Below are 16,680 nucleotides of genomic sequence, written 5' to 3'. Positions count from 1 at the left end.
ATGGTTGCCATTCAGATCCTAGGTGCAGAACAGGAATATGCATGAATCGCGATGGAAGCCTGTGTATGACTACATAAAAAATAGCAAACAGAAAAGGAGGAGGAGGAACAATTTACAGGGTACAAAGACTATAATCTATCATGAAGATGTAATGGTGATGCTAGTAGTGATTTAGTGAGCTGTCACCAGTGAAGATGACTTATAGTACTTAATTCATCAAGTGTAGGATCACAAAATGGGTGATCATTGAGCAGCCAGTAATACACTGATTCCTTAATAATACTCCCTACATGTGCTCAGTTGCTAACCCTAACATCATATTTCCTTGATCTTATCTTTGACTTCTGTTTTTTACAAGGTTTTTGTAGAAAATCTAATCTTTAGATAATTAATTCTAGTTCCTAAGTATGATCACTGTCTTCTTAAGTTGTTTTTTTGGTCTTTTAAAGCTTGTTTCATATGCAAGAGTGTTCTGATGTCTAAAAGTTAGGTTGTAAGATGGAAAATATTTAGACCAAAAAAAAGTTTTCAAAAACTGTGCTATATTATATGTCTCCAGATGAGAAATTAATATTACTTGCAGTGTTTCCAGTACAGACTGCTAGTATAAAAGCAGTATCTGTCGGTATTAGTAACTGAAGCATCTTAGAAGCTTGTTCTAAAACATGAATAAACAAAGGAGATTCAAATGACATGGTGATAGCTTTCAAGCTTTTATTATGGCTTTGACTTATAAGTGTGGGAGACTCAGCTTGGGACAACCAGGATTATCTCCATGCCTCCAACCTCTGCACCCTGTCCCACAGTCACAGTCCCAAAATTCAGTGGTGTTTTGTCTTAAATGATTAAAGTGTGATCAGCTGCACCTCGGGAATCTGATGTGGAAGTAATTGAGAAGTCTGTGTAGGATGAGGTGGTTTGGTTGCTGATCCCCAACTGTGCTCTTCTCTCTTGTCACTCAGAGTCCCGAGACTCGGTCTGTTTTAGCAGGAATAACCCTGGAAATGGTGAGCATAACTTCCTCCACATTAAGATGAGGCTTCTCTCTTTAATCATTGATGGGGTGCACATTTGTGCCTTGTACCCAGCTCAGCAGTTGATGGATGCTGAAGGAAGAAACAGGCTGACTTTGTACTTGAAGTGCTGCAGCATCCCCTTTTCCGCTCTCCAGCAGTCCCGGAGCAGCTGGCAGGTTCACCTGGAGGGGAAGTGCAGCAAGGTTTCCCCTTCAGGGCTCTTCTCTCTGTCACAGAGAGTAATTCCTGTTCCCCTTGCAGTCTGGCAGCTGAGATTGGGAACTGTACCTTCCCTGGGCCTCAGCAAGGTTCTCTGCTGAGTTTCCCTAACACCACCATGCTGCAAACACGCTGGAGGGCTGACGTTCCCATCCAGCTTTGGAGCAGCCCTCTTCACCTGTTAACATGCAATCAGAAAGGTCAAAGTATGAGGTAATCGAATGTAAAAGATACCAGCCTATTCAGCTCGAGGGTGGTGAGGCGCTGGACCAGGGATGCCCAGAGCAGCTGTGGCTGCCCCCTCCCTGGGAGGGTTCCAGGCCAGATTGGACGGGGCTGGGAGCAACTGGGCTGGGGGAAGGTGTCCATGCCCATGGCAGGGGGGTTGGGACTAGATGGTCTTTAAGGTCCCTTCCAACCCAAACCAGTCTATGGTTCTATGATTAAAAGAAGTTGTAGCACTATTCTTCATTCTGATGATAAGCATTTTACATTGTCACATTGCTCGAAAATAGTTAACTCTGCTGCAACGCATGTAATTCATCTGGTTCCATGGAACAGAAATTAAATGATTTATTTTCTTGGAAATGAGCTGATCCTGATTATAATTAGTGTTCAAAATCCTAAAAAGTGACACTTGATTTCCAAACTTTAGTAAGATAGGTCAGTTGTGCGAATGCAGCTATGTAGAAATGAAAACAATGGCACAAATTCACAAGGAGTTGAATTTCAGAAAACAGAGAAGAACAGACCCCTATAAGGTTTCTAATTTTCTAACCACAGTTACCCTGTGAAGGCACTTTTTCAAAAAGTAGAGCTGGGATATTTGGTATGTACTGACATTTCAGTTTCTGCCTTTAGAAAGAAATATCTAGGGGGCTTCAGAACTCATATTTGTCTGTGGGGAGGAGAGGGTCCTCTGAGATGTAGGAGGAAAATACCTAGCAGGAGAAAAGGTATTTTTGCCCCAGTTGATATCTAATCTGGACACGTTCCCATTTAAAGATAAAACCAAATATTCCTGGCCATTTCTTGGGGGTTTTAGTAGCCCTTTAAAATAAACATCGTACTGAATACTCTTACTTTCAGCTTTGAAAAACCTTTCATAGTAGTTAGTCATGCAGTATTGGGGCTTGAATTTCTACTGGAGTTTACCTCTTATTCTCCAGAGCTGCTTGATGGTGAGCTGAGTCTGACCACACACCAGTGAGGTGCCTTTTGTGGGTGACTGATTTTGCCGTCCCGTTGTGCTGTGCAGGTTCCTTAGTGGCAGCCATTCTAGCCACTGATGACGACTCCGGCATCAACGGGGAAATCACATACACCGTAAGTGAAGATGATGAAGAGGGTATCTTCTTCCTGAATCCCGTTACCGGAGTCTTCAACCTGACTCGCGCACTGGACTACGAAGCACAGCAGTATTACATTCTTACCGTCCGCGCAGAAGATGGAGGGGGCCAGTTTACTACCATCAGAGTGTACTTCAATATATTGGACATCAATGATAACCCACCAGTGTTCAGCATGACCTCATACAGCACGTCTTTGATGGAGAACCTGTCTCCAGGATCCGCTATTCTCAACTTCAGCGTCACTGATGCAGATGATGGTAGGTGCTTCCTCATATTCTGTATCTCTGATGATAAATGCATATTTCACCTTAGCAACATATTAGAAGACTTAGTAGAAAGGGCAAATAAGAGCTATCCTTAGGATGCCATCATATGCTTAAATTCCTGGCACACTGTGTAAATAGGCGTTACTCATATTTCACATTATGTTTAAGTGGATGGTTTCTTCCTTATTTTTATTTGTGATAAAATAAAAATACAGTCAAATACTGCTTTTAACTGCTGTTATGGAAATCAGTTGCAGAGCTGTATTTTACCTAGAGCATGTTACAGCAGTTGAACACCATGACTTCTCCCCTGGTGCTTATGTTGCACATTTAAATTAGACTTAAGTGTTCTTTCAGATTAGGTTTTTTTTAAAGTTTATAATATATTCTAAATGGGGTTCTGGCAATATAAGACATCATCTGCGATCATCTTAAGTATACTGTAACTTTTAAGTATATAATGAAAAGAATTGTGATCTACAGGGTATTGATAGTGGAGATTAAAAAAATGATTAAAAGACATTTTCTCATTAAAATAAGATTTAATCTTGGGATTATTTATGGCATCTAGAAGGTGTTAATGTGTTGGAGCGTAAAAGATACAATCTTTATAGCTTGCTTAACCATTTCAACATACGGTTTGTGTCCAAGGAAGAATAATTGTAGAATATGGCCATAAAATACATAGAAATTGTTCCATAGCGTACTGCGTTTTCTTAAGAGTCCACAGACATTAATCAGTGTGACTTAATATGAAATTATTCATAGCACTCACAGTGACTTTACAGGTGAAGGTTATTTTTGTGACATGTTAAGCAACCTTGTTTCCTTTCAAATTGACACTGGATCAGCAAACCCCATAGAAATCTCTTGCACTGAAATGTGTGCTTCCAGTGCAAAGCACCTACTTGCTTCCAGGAATCGCAGTTTGTGCATGTAAAATAACTGAGCTGATCAAGATTATTCAGTAAAGCAGTTTTTCTTCAGGAAATGCTGAGTTGTTGAACTCAGACATTTTTGTGGGAACATAAATTTTGAGCTGATGGATAGAACTTTCCATGGTAAAAATTGTGCAATTGGTTTTGAGATCAAACTGAGAGAGTGAGCAAGGAGAGATTCCATAAAATAAACCAACAAGTCAGAAATTATAGCTTGGTGATATTGGCTATTCTTGCATGGATCTCTCTTTCACCACTCTTGTTAAAGCTTTTATTTTATGTAAACTAACTATAAATTCGAGGAGGAACTTGTGCTTGCATCATGTGTATCCGGGGAAGGGATTGTTTCTTCAGACCTGTAGACAAATGGATTTGGGTTTAATCTATCTCCTCTTTTAATTCTTACTTTCCTGTGAGGAGTACAATGCTTGATTTCAAACCTTTTTGGAAGTTAATTTCACTTAACCATTATGGGTCTGTTTTCCTTTTCTCTTGCACCTCATACATTAATATCCATCTGCATGCAGTGGACGTGAACTATGTCATAGCATTAACGTATCATTTTACATTCATCATGCACTCAGTTATCAAGGAAGCAAATGAGTATTTGAGGAGAAATGCAATGAAAAGTCGGATATCTTGCCTTTTGTATTTTCTGGCACACTTCCTTTTCTAACAGGCAGGATTTAAAATTAATAGGGCAGAAATTTTATTCCAAGAGCATGCCAGGTTGAGTTCCCCCATAGGACTGTAACTTCAACAAATGTTATGATCTATTGGTGTTTCTGTTTCAAGCTCAAACTTGTTATCCTGTATTGTGTTATATTTATCTGGAGTACAGGAATAGCTAATACTATACTCCTCTGCATGTGGCTCACAGATAATACACTCAATGCTCACAAATATAATTTTGTTGGTTATTTATGTTGTATGATTGCATAGTTTGAAGGAGCTCTGGAAAGACATTGTTTTATAATGAGGTATGCCGATTGGTTTAGGATAAACATTGACACAAGACAAAAGCATGGTGATAGTGAAAAGCTCTCATTTTCATTTTCTTGTTTGACACAGTAGCTGTTTATTTCAGCTTCAACAGTTTCATATACAAATACATAGTAAATACCAGCTCCAGCTCTTTATTATTTGCAGAGCAATAAAGAACAGTTTCCTTAAACACATTCATTTTGAGATTCAGATTTTAATTTTTTCCATATTGAATTAACAGGAAAAATCTCAGGGCAAAGCACAAGCTTGTCTATTTGTTTAAAAGTACAGCAAAATATTCCTCCAGGCAAATACTGATGGGATTTCCAAGTTTGACTTTGCTCACTGGTAAATAAATAAAATTATCTCATTAGTAAATAAATAAAAATAGAAACAAGACCCGTAAAAGAGCATATTCCTGAAATTGGTGACCTCATGTCTGAGCTCTCACTCAGAGTTTTGTCATATTAACCCTCAGATTTAATAAATCTAAAGCTCAGCAAAGAGGATGCCCCTGCATTCTCCCTAAGAAAAGCCCACTCCAAACCTGGGGAGAGGGGGTGGATGAGGCGCACAATGCCAACTTGGCATGCTGTGTTTAAAAAATGGCGGCAGTCCTGGAGCCAGTAATATTTAGATAACTCTCCTTCTGCTTCACAGTTTAATCTATATAAGCATTAGCAGCATCAAAACCTATGAGAATACAGGACAAGGAAGGATAAGGTACGTGGAGGTGAAATAAAGAACAGGCAGTGAATTTTATAGGAACAAACACCACTATAAAAATGCTGGGGGCGTGTAAGAGTATTTTTAAAGGAATTTTCTTCTGTAAGATCTAATTTCCTACCCATCTTCAACGTGAATTGGCAAAAATCTTGATTAACCAGAAAGTACTTTACTGAAGAAGACTTTCATCCATATTAGTAATTTGAAAACACAGCTGAACAAAAATAGACTTTTATTAAGCTTTCATAGTGCTTCACTTGATAAAAGTAATGCAGAAACACTAATATCTGTCATGTAAACATATTGATTTCTTTAAATGCATTAAAATATTTTGTCTTTCATGTTTGGTTCTATTTAGTTTATAATTAGGTTCCTACAAGAGAAGAAGAGAGAGGGAGAGATGCCAATTAGAGTAGATGCTGAGGGAAAGGCAACTAAGACTAGAGTTCCCAAGTCTGAGCAAAATCATCAGCAGAATAATCTTATCAAAGCAATTCAGTCAGAGGAAAAAGAGCTTCTGAGTAAAAGTGACAAAAGGCACAGCAAAATTGTCAGCTACTTAAGCAGACAGCTTGGTTTCTTTGCATGAAAAAGCGAGTTTGAGGGGTAAATTAGTAGTGAACGGTCTGTTACTCTATTAATCCTAAATCACAATCTTTATGACACAACACAAGAAAACAAAATTTTCAAAATTAATTGAAATAGGAGTAAGACACACACACACACACACACACATATATATACGAGAGAAGACTCATTTCAATTAGGTGTTCCCAAATATTAGTTGTTTAGAGTGAACTCTGGAGTTGAAGCAGTAACATACATTTGTTTCCTGTGTGGCATATTTAAGGTCATTTCACAGCCTTGTCAAGACTCAGAATGCATTTCCTTTACCAGAATTATAAATCTCTCCCTTGACCATAATTGCTAGTTATGTTTCGATCATAAGATGAGGGCTGTTCATCTGATATTTTGGAATACCATGCCGTATATGGGAAGCATACCTTTCCCCAGTATTCACTCTTGGCTTGCTCCAGCTATGCTTGGGAGTTTCTGCTTGTGGCTTTTTATGATTGGGTGGAAGAATTCATGAAATAATTACATTAATAATAATGTTGGTTAGTTGAACTTGGGAGAACAGAGGAAAACAGATGTTCGGTGAGCAGCAGAACTATTGAGTCTTGGTTTCTGAAGGAAAACCCTTCAAAACCTTCATCCTTAACCATTGTAACGGGGAAAAGTTACACGTTACCACCATGCAGCTCCTGCTGAATGAAATGCAGGGATGAGGTCTGCTGGCCATTCCCTCAGCAACTGCTTCAATTAACATCCTTTCCTCTCTCTCTCTTCAACCCTTGTCAGAAAATAATTATTTCAGAGGCTTCTGCTCCACTGTGTAACTTAGCTGAAATTAGCTGATGGATTCAAAAATGGTTATGAGGAAGCTGAACAGGCAGCGTGATTGTAGAGTCCTCATTTCCACGGGAAATGAGTCCAGAAACATTTGTATCTAGGTCGGTGGGATGAAGTCATGTTCTCTGCCTTTCTTCTTCCTACCTCACCAGGCTCCAACTCGCAGATGTCCTTCAGCATTGCGTCCGGGGACAGTGCGGGGCAGTTTGGCATCGACAACAGTGGGGTGCTGAGCATCAGGCAGCCTTTGGACCGGGAAAGCCAGTCATTCTACAGCCTCGTCGTGCAAGTCCACGACATGGCCCTTCTCCCAGCCTCCAGGTACACGAGCACAGCCCAAGTTTCAATTATTCTGCTGGATGTGAACGACAGCCCTCCGAGCTTTATTTCCCCGAAGCTGACCTACATCCCGGAAAACACGCCGATAGACACGATTGTGTTCAAAGCACAAGCAACCGATCCTGACAGTGGTCCGAACAGCTACATCGAATACAGTCTGCTCAGGCCTCTGGGAAACAAATTCAGCATCGGCACTATTGATGGTGAAGTGAGGCTTACCGGGGAGCTCGACAGAGAAGCCGTGTCCAACTACACCTTGACTGTGGTAGCCACAGACAAGGGTCACCCATCTCTTTCTTCATCTACAGATGTGGTGGTTATAGTCCTGGACATTAATGACAATAACCCGCTTTTTGCCCAAAAGCTGTATAAAGTAGAGGTGGGGGAAAATACTTTGACAGGGACAGATTTAATCCAGGTATTTGCTACAGATGGAGATGAAGGTACAAATGGGCAGGTCCGCTATGCCATTGTGAGCGGAGATCCCAATAATGAGTTTCGGATTGATTCTGTGACGGGGGTGATAACAGTTGCCAAGCCTTTGGACAGAGAGAAAAAGCCCTCCTACGCACTGACTGTTCAGTCGGCTGACCGCGGGAGCAGCCCGAGGACCGATACCACGACAGTCAGTATTACTCTGAAGGATGTCAATGATTATATTCCCACATTTGAACTTTCTCCCTACTCTGTGAATGTCCCTGAGAATTCAGAGACACTCCCAAAAGTTATTCTTCAGGTGAGAACATTCAGCAAATAAATACGTATCTCCTACAATAAATAGCATGCATCAGTATATGGTATTAATGTATAGTGTCTTTCCTCCAAAATTAAAAAGGTGCAAGACAATTGAAAAGTTCCCTGTTGTCTGTAATCTAACATGCAGTGGTTGTTGGCTTGTTTCCTTTCAGTTTGTTTGGGTGGGGATTTTATTTAGCTTGTTTTTTCCCAGAAGTTTGTATTATGCTTTGTAGTTTTGTTTGTGTTTTCCCTACCTATCTTTTTTCCTACACTGGGATTTTTAAATTTGCTCTATCTCTCATCTCAATCTCAGTTTCCATACAGCAAATCTCTCAATCTGATCATTGCCTACATGAGATGAGGCCCTGTGCCAACTGTTGAAAGAGCACTAAATGGATTCAGCCGGCAGGACATGCAATGCTTGCTTTAATATGGAGCTCAGCCTATACCAGATCATCTGTGGTTTTCACTGAGCCCCAGTACAGTCTTTACTGTATTTATGCTTGAGAATAATAAGTAATCAACTATTTAATATTTTCATACTACGCTTTTATGTCTGTTACCACTGTGTTAAATCATTTTTGTAGTTACAGCTAATTTATACTAGCCCTTAAAGCATTTGGATTAATTCAATCCGTTAATTTCAGTTACTGTCATAGAGAATATTTCCTCTATCCCAGTAAAATTTTACAGACTCTGCACTCGTCAATTCTTAATATTTATTCCCACGTATTTGTATTGCTTTTGTAGGTTGTAGCAAGGGATGATGATCAAGGCCTAAACAGCAAGCTTACTTATGTGCTGGTGGCTGGAAATGAAGAAGGGGCCTTTACTCTCTCGGCCAGCGGAGAGCTGCGCTTGGTGCAGAGCCTAGACCGGGAGGCGAAGGAGCAGTACGTACTACTGATCACAGCTGCTGATGCAGGTAAGGCAAACGGGCAACCTCTTCTGGTGAAATCTCGTTGTCACTTGAAAACATTGCATTCTGGATAGAAAATAAATATTTTCATGATGGTCTGAAACTTCAGTGAATGGAGATTGATACCCAAACTTACGGTTCAGATCTCTTTGGGGAGAGGTGGGCTTACCAGATATCAAAGGGATTCCCGTTTCTGGAAGTCAGGATTTTATCTTCATGTCTAGTTGTCTGATATTAGTAGGACTCCGCACAGATTTAGGTGGGTTGATTTTTGCCCTGCAGTAGTAAGTGGTCCTACCTAGGTCATAAAAGCCTCATGCATGGCGATAAAAAAACAATATAAATGTCAATAAAACCCAGTATAATGTTGTCATCAGAAATGTGCAGACAGGTCAAGTCAATGGCCAGAAAATAGCTATGGACTAGTCAGTTAATCTTACCAAAATCTTACCTCTGAAAAGTAATGGCAATTTACATTTCAACATTTTAATTTTCTGCTTTGCTCAGCATCCAGTCATACATTTGCTCCAGAATCTCAAATGTATTCCCAGTTCCCTCACTTTGAAACAGGACATAAATTCTTTTTACAAAGATTAATTACACTTTCACTTGAGGTATCCGAGCACAAAATTTTGCTTTCAGATTTTGGTATGAGTATTGGTAACGAAGACATCCTGCATCATGTTCTGGACTGATCTCCAGTCCCCCATAGCCCAATGGATTTAATTTACTGCAGAACTTGTTCTTACTTTCTAATAATAAAAATAGAAGCAAACCCAGCTTGTTGACAAGTGGATACAGTATTGTTTTCTGCCATATTGTGTGCAGTATCTTGTGTCAGTGACAGTATCTATGGCTTATATTTTCCTATTGCAGCAGCGCTCAGGTATTTCACAGTCTGAGCACAGCTGAAGCTGTGAAACACAATTTTAGGGCTTGACATATCATTTGTCTTGTACTTTGGCTAAGGATACTGTATACTTTGTATTTTTTACACAGTCTTTCCATTACTCTGTAGCCGCAAACTGCTCACTTGTGAGTTGAAATTGCTTGGGCTTGTGCACCGTTATGCTCCTTCAGAAGCTGAGACTGGATATGCAAGGGAAAGCAGATCCTTGATATTTGTTTACTCTCGCAGTCCAAGTTGGCAGGACTCAGTTAGGACTGTGCAGAATTTACTAGCTCTACATACAAAATATCTGAAGACTGAACTGAGAAGCAGTGCCAACAAGTATTGTCCTCCTTGGAAAATGGAGAAGAGCAAGAAGTCAGTTGTAGCCCACACCTAGCACCATGTGCCAGCCAAAAGTTTGACAAAAGCACAATCTTTTCCTAGACTGGGGTTCCTAAAAAACATGAAATCCAGGAGATTTACCTAACCATAACAAATGAAAATATTTATTCCTGTTGGGTGATGTCTGAGTTTTAGGTAATCCAGGGGAGACATTAATACATGAAGCGTGCCTGGGGCCTTTGCTGTAAGTGGCTGACAAGAACAGCAGCATGTTTTATTAGTTCCTGCATTTAAACATGTAGATATTTTGCAGATTAAACACTATTTGAAGCTGTTTGTTTGTTTGTTTGTTTATTTATTTACTATGTTTTTATAAAGCAAACTCACAAGTTATTATTCCTTCGTATCAGTTTTAAAAGATACTAACCAAAGTCTTCAGAAGCAGATGTTGAATAGTAACTTTAAGTTAAATTTAACTGTTACACTGTGTTTAAATTCACAATCTGACTAATCTGCAGGTAGTGTGATTTGGTATAGTTTTCAACTAGCCTGGTGAATAATATTAGATAACATCATCTGATTAGACTGAAGATTTGCTCTATGTCATCAAAAAATACATTTAAAACTATGTTAGTCATGATTTATCTGAAATAAATCATCACAGGAAAGTGTCCAGCTTCAGTAGAAGTCAATGCCAGAAATTCTCTTTATTTCGTGGAAGTGGGATGTGGACCACAGTCATAATAGATACTTTAAGTACTTTAAATACATTACATACTTAAGAAAATCTAAGGGATCCCAGTTATTTTTGAATTAGTCACACTGAGTTCAAGCAATCTACATGGTAAAGAACACTCTGGCATGTAATTCACTGGAGACTTCTTAAAAAGCCATGTTTATCACAATGATGTGGAGCAAATGGACCAAATTACAGACTCTGTGATTTCCGTTGAGCTGCATCTCAAATTTTATATTACTGTGAATTACATTATCATACATAGAATGCACATGTAGTTCTGTAGACATTTGGCAGCTGAGTTAGAAGAATATTATGTGGGAGGAAGCCTTTCTCAAAGAGTTGCAACTTCTCAGAAGAGTGTATTTTTTATTTTTATTTTTTTTTTAATATACAAAATATAACAAAAGCTACCGGTATGGGTATGTGATGGATAGCCAGGTGGCAACAGACTGACCTTTGCTGGTCAGTGCCTACTTCATTAAATAAGGTAGTTCTAGCTGTACCACCAGAAGGATTGCAGTGACACATTCTTGAAATGGGTAAGAAAAGTGTTCTTAGTATTATATTCTTGAGTAGCTGCTAAACATTTATAAAAGAAACTCTCACAGGCACATCCAAGTCTTTTTCTAATGTTAAGTAATTCTTTAGAGTGTCTTAGTTTGTGTTTGTTTGATAATGCTTAGAAAGAAGGTTTTTGCATAGAGACAATCCAACCAGAAGCACACATGCAACACAGGTAGTGCTCTTCTGTAGGAAAATAATGCCTGCCAAAATGTTGAAGAAAGCAGACTTGCTTGAAATTATCCACATCCAATTTATCTTTGAAAATAAATGAAGGGAAATGTATTATACTTTGCATTTAGCTTTTATTAGTGGTAATAAACAGTCTTTAGGATTGTCTTTAGCAGCCTGAGCCACAGTCTTGCCATATATGGTGCATCTTATTTAGGTGGGGTTTTTTTACAGATAAAAATCATGGTAGACATACAGATGCCATTAACTCTGGAAATGTCTGGATAGCACATCAAGAGCAAAATTCTGTCTGTCCAATCCACTTCCCATTCTTCTTAGGATCTGCATCTCAGTTTTCATAGGCTACACTGACTGGTTTAAAACATGATGAGACAATATCCTGCCCCCATAGAAGTGTATGCCAACTCTTCCCTTTCTTTCAAGGAAGCAGACAAAATACATACTTAGAAGCACCTTTAGACATAAGAATTGATGGATTCCCAACTTGGTTTTGGCTGTCTTCCTGATCTCCCTATACATAATCAAGGATTTCTTACTTTTCTTATGTTTATTATCACTTCATAAACTTTTGACTCTGGTTCTTGTAGTGTTACCCTAGCCTGTGTATGGGGAAGTTGGTGGAAGTAGAAGGATTTTTAATTTTTCATTATTTTTAGAGGTGTCAGTCCAATGTACTGAAAACAACCCGTGGCCTCAGAAGGGGCAGCCACTTTGGTAGAGGCTGTTATTCCATCCTCAGTACCTTAGGGGCTTTATAGCACGTATTGGCAGCACGTATACTGAGTCCGTTTGTAGCAGGTGAAGGATTAGGACATTGCTAAGCAGCAGCTCACATAGCCTTAAGCGGGCAGGGTTGCATGAGGTGCTGGCTCAGAAATCTCTGTGCTTTGTCACACCTTGCAAACGTGCTCTTCCAGAGCCCAGATCTCAGTCCTGAGCACATGACAAGAGTTGTTGAATTACTAAGAGTTGAGCTGCTCATAAGCATGCTGGGCAGGTCAGATGGGGACTGCTGGTGGGACTACATGCACCAAATTCAGGCAGTTGTTGAAAAAAATGCTTTCCCAAGCAAGTACTCCCCTCAGGCCTAGAGAAGTCAGTCATGATATATGCATTGCCCTGGCTCTGGCCCAACTCTTCCTTGGCCTCGCCTGCTAATCCTCCACCCAGTCCTCAGGGTGGATCTTGGGCCGGCAGAGAGTCTTCCCTCTGCTCTGGGAGAGGGAAAAGATTGATAAAATGTTTTCTGGCACTTGGCTCAGTGATTTGTGGCTGTGTAGCTTGCTTCATGCCCAGTTTCCACATGAGAGTCTGCACAAAGGTTCTTGAGTTCAACTTTGGTTTATAATCACTCTTCCCTCACTTCTGCACTTCCACCCTTCTCTAACTACTGCTGGGTCTCAGATACTAGACTGCCACGCTAGGCAGTGGGGATTTACAAAGACACACAAAGCATCCATCACTAGGAAAGTTCAGCTTCTTCCAGAGCTGTACACCTGTAGCTTTGGTTGAGAAATAAAACATAATTCAACCCCAAAGTTCAGCCGTCCAAATTTAGAGCCCCACTTTGCAGCACAAACTGTAAGACCAGAGTGCATGAATTATAAATATAATGACAGGCAAAATGATGGACTGTGGAATAACATGATGGTGTTTAGATTGCAGATGCTCCCCTAAAATGTCTGCTAACATAAATGCCAAGAAATCTACATGCAGCTATTTGAATGTGTCTTTATGGGTCTGTTTCTACCACATAAATCATTTGTTTTGCTTCGCTATACCCTTCTTCGTGGCAAAATGGTTGGGAAAGGAGACTTTCTAAATTTTTTTTCCACCCCATCTGGTGGGGATTCAGTGCTGGGTAAACATTCAGCTCTGGCAGAATGACAAGAACTGGTGCAGCTGCTTTTATCATCCCTGTCTTTAACTCTTTGAGCAATTTTCTGGAGCAAATGTTAGCATTCCAACAGCCCTCCTCCTTTTATTTATTGGTTACAGGGATGTCAAGTAGCACATCTGCAAACCTGCTAGCTGCTCAGGACTACTGTTTAAATAAACTGCAACAACCATCTCTTGAGTTGGTTGATCAAAATGACACATTGACACAATAAAGCTAAAATCAAAATGTGATGTTTCTAATTAGAAGGTGTATTCCTGTGTTGGTTTTTTTTGTTGTTTTTTTTTTTTTTTTTAATAATCTAATTACTAATTTAGATAAATAGTTCTGAAATAAATGAATCAGTGGATTGATTATTATATTTAGTTAGCTGTTCTTTGTATACATCCCTGGCCTGCATGAAAAACAACCATATGTTTTTTCTTTAGAAAATGTTGGCCCCCGACTTATGCATTCTTTCCTTCAAGAATGCAGGAGGGCAACCAAGCAGAGAGGTTATATCCTCCTCAGGAATTCTCTTTTGAGATAGGCTTTTGGTTCCCTTCAATGCTAAAATCAAATTAAGTCTGACAATGTAGTTGTATTGCTTTTTAACACGTTTGAAGAGATTTCCCAGTTTGGTGTGACAAGTAAAGAACAACTGTATTTTCTAGTAATGGTAAGAAAGAGTCTCAGGGGTTAATATTGTGGGAGATTTATGTGACTGGGCTTAAAGACATTTATATTCATCCTGTTTTCTTAGCATACACTGTATTTCTACTTTACAGGCAGTCTACAGTGTGAAAAGATGTTGCCTGAAAAGAATGAGTTATATTTTTAAAACAAATTCAGATGTTTTTAAATCTTGTTGCTGTCAAAACAAACAAGCAACTCACAAACTTCACTTGGAAACGTCTTTTTTTCTGTGCTTTCTGTGCTACATCTAAATATACACATCACTTCAGAATTCAGTGAGCTAAATGAAGCTGACGTATGCTTACCTTGGTGCTTATCAGTTTCCACATTGATTGCTCTCTTCTGTGGTCTTGTTTTATACCACAGCTGTTTCAAAATTACTGTTGGTTTCTGTCCCAGCTCCATTTATTTCCTTGCCCTTATGGAAGCTCTTTCTCATGTCAATGCTGTCCACTTAAGTCTAGTTTTACTGCTTAACTATTTTACTAGTTTTATTTCTTTTTTTCTCTTTTAACACTGGTACTATAAAGCTATCCTTTTAGTAGTTTTTACGATTTTTAATTTATTTATAAATGACACAGAGGGAGAACTGAAATAGTGTCAGACTCATCAGTGAATTTGTGTTGTTCATTTTGTCTTAAGATCATCTAAAATCAGGAGAGAAGTTAATTGAGAGTGGCTTTTTATAGTTGTGGGAAGCTAATATCAGGATCTTACCCTTTCACAGAGCCTAGAAACCGTTAGCAATTTTAAATTTTTCTCTGGAAGACAAAAGCTCAGAAAGCTATTTAGGAAGCACGTTTATGGCAAAGTCAATCCAATGTCCCCTAGGGAGTAATTGTCAAGGAAGAGAGCTTATCAGTGTCTATATGATGTGATACTTTTACTCCCCAAATGAGATGAGGCCCATCCTTTCAGAGGGCTGCCTCATGAGATGTGCAATCAAGCCCCGGAATACCATTTGAGGGATTCAGTCTTCTATTTGGAGTTAAACCTCGATTATTAGATCACTATTTTCAAAATTGTTCAGTGAGAGACTCTGGGCTAAATCCCAGCGTCTGCGTTCTCTGGGGTGCAGTGCAAGAGACACGTATATTCAGGTTGGCAAATGGCTCAGGCTGGCTAGTGTGAGCTGAAATATCTGTGAAAACAATGAAAGTTTTTCACTTAGGTTAAAATCATGGACAGAACTTCAGTTTTGAAACCAACTCAAACTGATGGTGGATTTTATTTGGACAAGGCAAGCAGAGTTAGAAATACATGTTAAAGATGTTTATTCTCTATAGTTCAAACATACTTGTGGACTTCTAGAAGAGTTCTCAATTTAAGTGCATGCCTGTCCATTCAAACATTTCTCATGTGCGTAATTCCCTTTCTGCTCTCTGCAGGGATCATGGAGAATCCAGCAAGTAATTGATGGGCTTATTTAGGATGGGATAAACTGCTTCTAGCTGAGGTTTGTGGGTGAGCTGTTCTCCATTTCACTGCATTCAACAAAAGAAGGAAAATTGTTTTAAATAATGTTAAGATCTCCTAATTTGCTGTTATTAAACTACAGCCTTGAGAAATATTATCCTTTAGAATCAGGTCTTCAGAGGTTTTGCATTGACAGAGATAGAGGCAAGAAGGTTCAGAAATTGGGGTGTTGGAAGAGAGACAGCTATGGCAGAACTGACGTGGGAGGGGCTCATCAAACACAGTGTGTGCATGTTTGTGCTTTGCAATATAAAACCTGCAGTTTATCCACACAAAAATATAGTAGTGCTACTCTGATCCAAGTGGTGTTGAGAAACACACCATAGGTTCTACCTCAGTATGGGTGCAAATCCCATAATTGTTTGGTTTGGTTTGGTTTGTTTTTTTTTCTAATAGGCAAGGAGAATCCTAATGAGGTTAATGTATTTCTCATCGAGAGTCTAGGAAAGCATAAAATAAGATGTAGTAACACAGCCAAAAGTTTTAATCTCTCTTCTGACATTCTTGGAATTATAGTTGAAAATACCAAGTTTTATTAGGTAACTAAATCTTTTGCCTCTTTGCATCCCTCATAAGTAAAAGAAATCCAGACTGTTGGTAGAAATATCATTGTTTATTAAGAACTTTTGGTTAGTTGTAAATGTTGGTGAGAATTGTTGTCTATTTCAAGGAACATAATTTTCTGCCACCTAAAAAGACTGTGTATGTGATGGTCTTTCTTATTCTATCAAGTTACCTCATCATTAATGAGGTAAACAGGAATATCAAGTAACTCAGTGTTGTTTCTTAGCATCCAGACTTTCTTACAAAAACCTTGTAAAAATAAGAAAGGAAAAAAATAGAAATAAAGGGCTACAAATACCAGCTTTGCCAGGGATGCATGTGCCATGAACTGTCAAAGCTGATTTCTGCTCCTTCTTAAAAGGTTAATCTAGAAAAAAGCAATTAGCATTATCTCATTATCTTTAATACAGGATTACAGATTTATCTGATTAA

At 39.0% G+C, this 16,680-nt stretch overlaps 1 protein-coding gene across 1 annotated transcript in view; it reads left to right on the top strand.

The window, feature by feature from the left end:
• Positions 1-16,680, top strand: part of FAT4 (FAT atypical cadherin 4) — a gene marked incomplete at its 5' end in the record, with an annotated part of 149,356 nt that overhangs the window by 81,461 nt on the left and 51,215 nt on the right. The window contains 3 exons of the mRNA XM_032997838.2: positions 2,494-2,844; positions 7,067-7,989; positions 8,742-8,916. Of these exons, the coding sequence (XP_032853729.2) occupies positions 2,494-2,844; positions 7,067-7,989; positions 8,742-8,916 (1,449 nt within the window). The remainder of the gene's footprint in view (positions 1-2,493; positions 2,845-7,066; positions 7,990-8,741; positions 8,917-16,680) is intronic.

Source organism: Tyto alba, unplaced genomic scaffold, assembly GCF_018691265.1.
Source record: "Tyto alba isolate M040663 unplaced genomic scaffold, T.alba_DEE_v4.0 Super-Scaffold_23, whole genome shotgun sequence".
Classification (NCBI taxonomy): Eukaryota; Metazoa; Chordata; class Aves; order Strigiformes; family Tytonidae; genus Tyto; species Tyto alba.
Note: the sequence above shows the minus strand (reverse complement) of the source record. Positions and strands in the feature narration are given on the sequence as shown.